Source organism: Lissotriton vulgaris, chromosome 7 (assembly GCF_964263255.1).
Source record: "Lissotriton vulgaris chromosome 7, aLisVul1.2, whole genome shotgun sequence".
Lineage (NCBI taxonomy): Eukaryota > Metazoa > Chordata > Amphibia > Caudata > Salamandridae > Lissotriton > Lissotriton vulgaris.
Window position 1 is genome coordinate 92,117,296 of NC_141695.1, and position 2,124 is coordinate 92,119,419.

General features: G+C 41.9%; 1 protein-coding gene across 1 annotated transcript; it reads right to left on the bottom strand.

Moving 5' to 3' along the window:
• Positions 1 to 345: 345 nt before the first annotated feature.
• Positions 346 to 1,272, bottom strand: LOC147700883 (olfactory receptor 5V1-like). The gene has a single exon (XM_086928523.1). It carries the CDS (start codon positions 1,270 to 1,272, stop codon positions 346 to 348), a length of 927 nt encoding a protein of 308 aa, XP_086784649.1.
• Positions 1,273 to 2,124: the final 852 nt, after the last annotated feature.

The window sequence follows — 2,124 nt, forward strand, 5'->3', positions numbered from 1 at the left end:
AGATGTATTTAGCCCACAAGTAGAGGTATTAGAGGCCTGTTGGTTTTCCCTTTGTTGATAGAGGACTGGCTTTATCCGAAACTCAGGGCTAGGAGAATGTAACAGGGGTGCCCCAAATGAGGGGAGGGTACCTAACAGCTCAGTCAGTCCGGACTGGCTCTTTCACTTCTTGCGTCACAGCATTTATTCCCTGCGCCAATCGCTGAGCTGGATTTGAAAAGTCAAACCCAAGAACCTCGTGGTACTAAGATCTGTAAAAAAAAACCTCAGTAATACATCAAATGTATTTCTGCAATACATGCTTTGAAAGATTAAAAAAACATATGTTTGTTTGTTTCTTAAATGCTATTTTGTACTCTTTGTCTTCCTCAGGGTGTTTTTAATCTCTGTGTTTTTCAGGCTGTATATAATGGGATTACATAGTGGCGTTAGAGCAACATATAACAAAGACATTACTTTGCTGTATTTTACCGAAACCGTTGATGCTGGTCTCATGTACGTAGAACAGATAACTCCATAGAATAATATAACCACAGTGAGGTGAGAACCACAGGTGGAAAATGCCTTGCGTCTCCCTTCTGTAGACCGGATTTTCAGGATTGTTGAGATGATGTTGACGTAAGATGTGATAGTTAAAGCAAAAGGTGTTACTCCGAATACAATACCCATGATGTAGCCAGTTGCATCAACAGCACGAGTGCTGCTACATGAAAGATTCATTACAGCTACTAAGTCACAGTAGAAATGGTTGAGTGTGTGAGAGCCACAGAATGAGAGCCTAGACATTAATACAATGTCTGGTATTGGGTCTAAGAAACTAAATAGCCAGCATCCGGCAGCCAGCCTCATGCAAACAACATTATTCATGGTTTCCACATAGCGCAAAGGATTGCAAATGGCCACATATCGATCATAAGCCATGACTGCAAGAAGGAGGAATTCTGTAGATACCATGGATATGAAAAGAAACACCTGCAGCAAACAACCATTTAGGGAAATGTGTGTTCCTGCCAGAAAGAAGTGAGCCAGCATGTTTGGGAAAATCGTTGTTGTGTAGCAGATGTCAACAAAGGCAAGGTTTGTGAGGAAAAAATACATTGGTGTGTGCAGTTGTATGTTGGTGTAGACAATCCCCATGATGAGAAGGTTCCCGACCAGCACCAAGAAGTAAATAAGCAAAAAAGTCAAAAAAAGTGGAACTAGTAGTTGTGGGAAATCACTAAAACCCACCATGATGAAGTCAGTCACTACAGTTTGATTTCCTTCCTCCATGTGTTATGAAGGATATCTGCAATAAAAAAAAGGGAAAGTCAATACGAACATGCACCATTTGGGGTGAGAAAGTGGATGCGGATGTCAGGCAGTCTCAGTTGATATGTTTACTATTGGAAGAAACTTATTAAATTGGGAACGAGAAATAGGGGACAAGTAAACTGTTTGTATTATTACTTCTTTTTTTCATTTTCATGGGGCAATGATTCACCTGCATGTTGTCTATTGCATATTTATATGTGGACACATTGCAGCTGTAACTATTCAAAACATATCTAGAAGACACAAGCAATACAAGTAGCCACCAATAGGAAACGTTCTACATTACATGGCAGTAACCTCATGTAGTACTATAAGGGCTAACAGCTTTTAAATTAGGGGTTCCTGGCCAATGTGTAGGTCTGGCAAAGAAAAGACCCTATGTTATGAGCAAATACACAGAGAGCCCTGATACGTGTTTCAAGGTCCGACCGTCTAAAGACCGTGGCCATGGCTTCTAGAAGACTGAAGTGCCTGTGGTCTTCTGACTGCTGTATTACGAATTGACAGCGGTGTCCGCAGTGTTGCCATGACGGTCCTTGTTAGAAATGGGATCTCTGGTTGGCTAAGGCTTGCGCCAAAGCCAGGCAGAGACCACCACTCTAGTGAAGGCAAGGGAGTTACATGCCAAAGATAACCCCTGCTCACCCCCTTGGTAGCTTGGCACGAGCAGTCAGGCTTATACCGGAGGCAATGTGTATAGCATTTGCGCACACACAAAGCAACAACATCCCAGGCACACTACAAAAGGAACTCCACACAAGGTTATATCAAAAATAGCCTTTGTATTCTCATAACACATTAGAATAGTAA

Bases quoted from the DNA above. Each gene is read 5' to 3' on its own strand.
- LOC147700883 (XM_086928523.1), bottom strand. From the start codon at position 1,272: ATGGAGGAAGGAAATCAAACTGTAGTGACTGACTTCATCATGGTGGGT.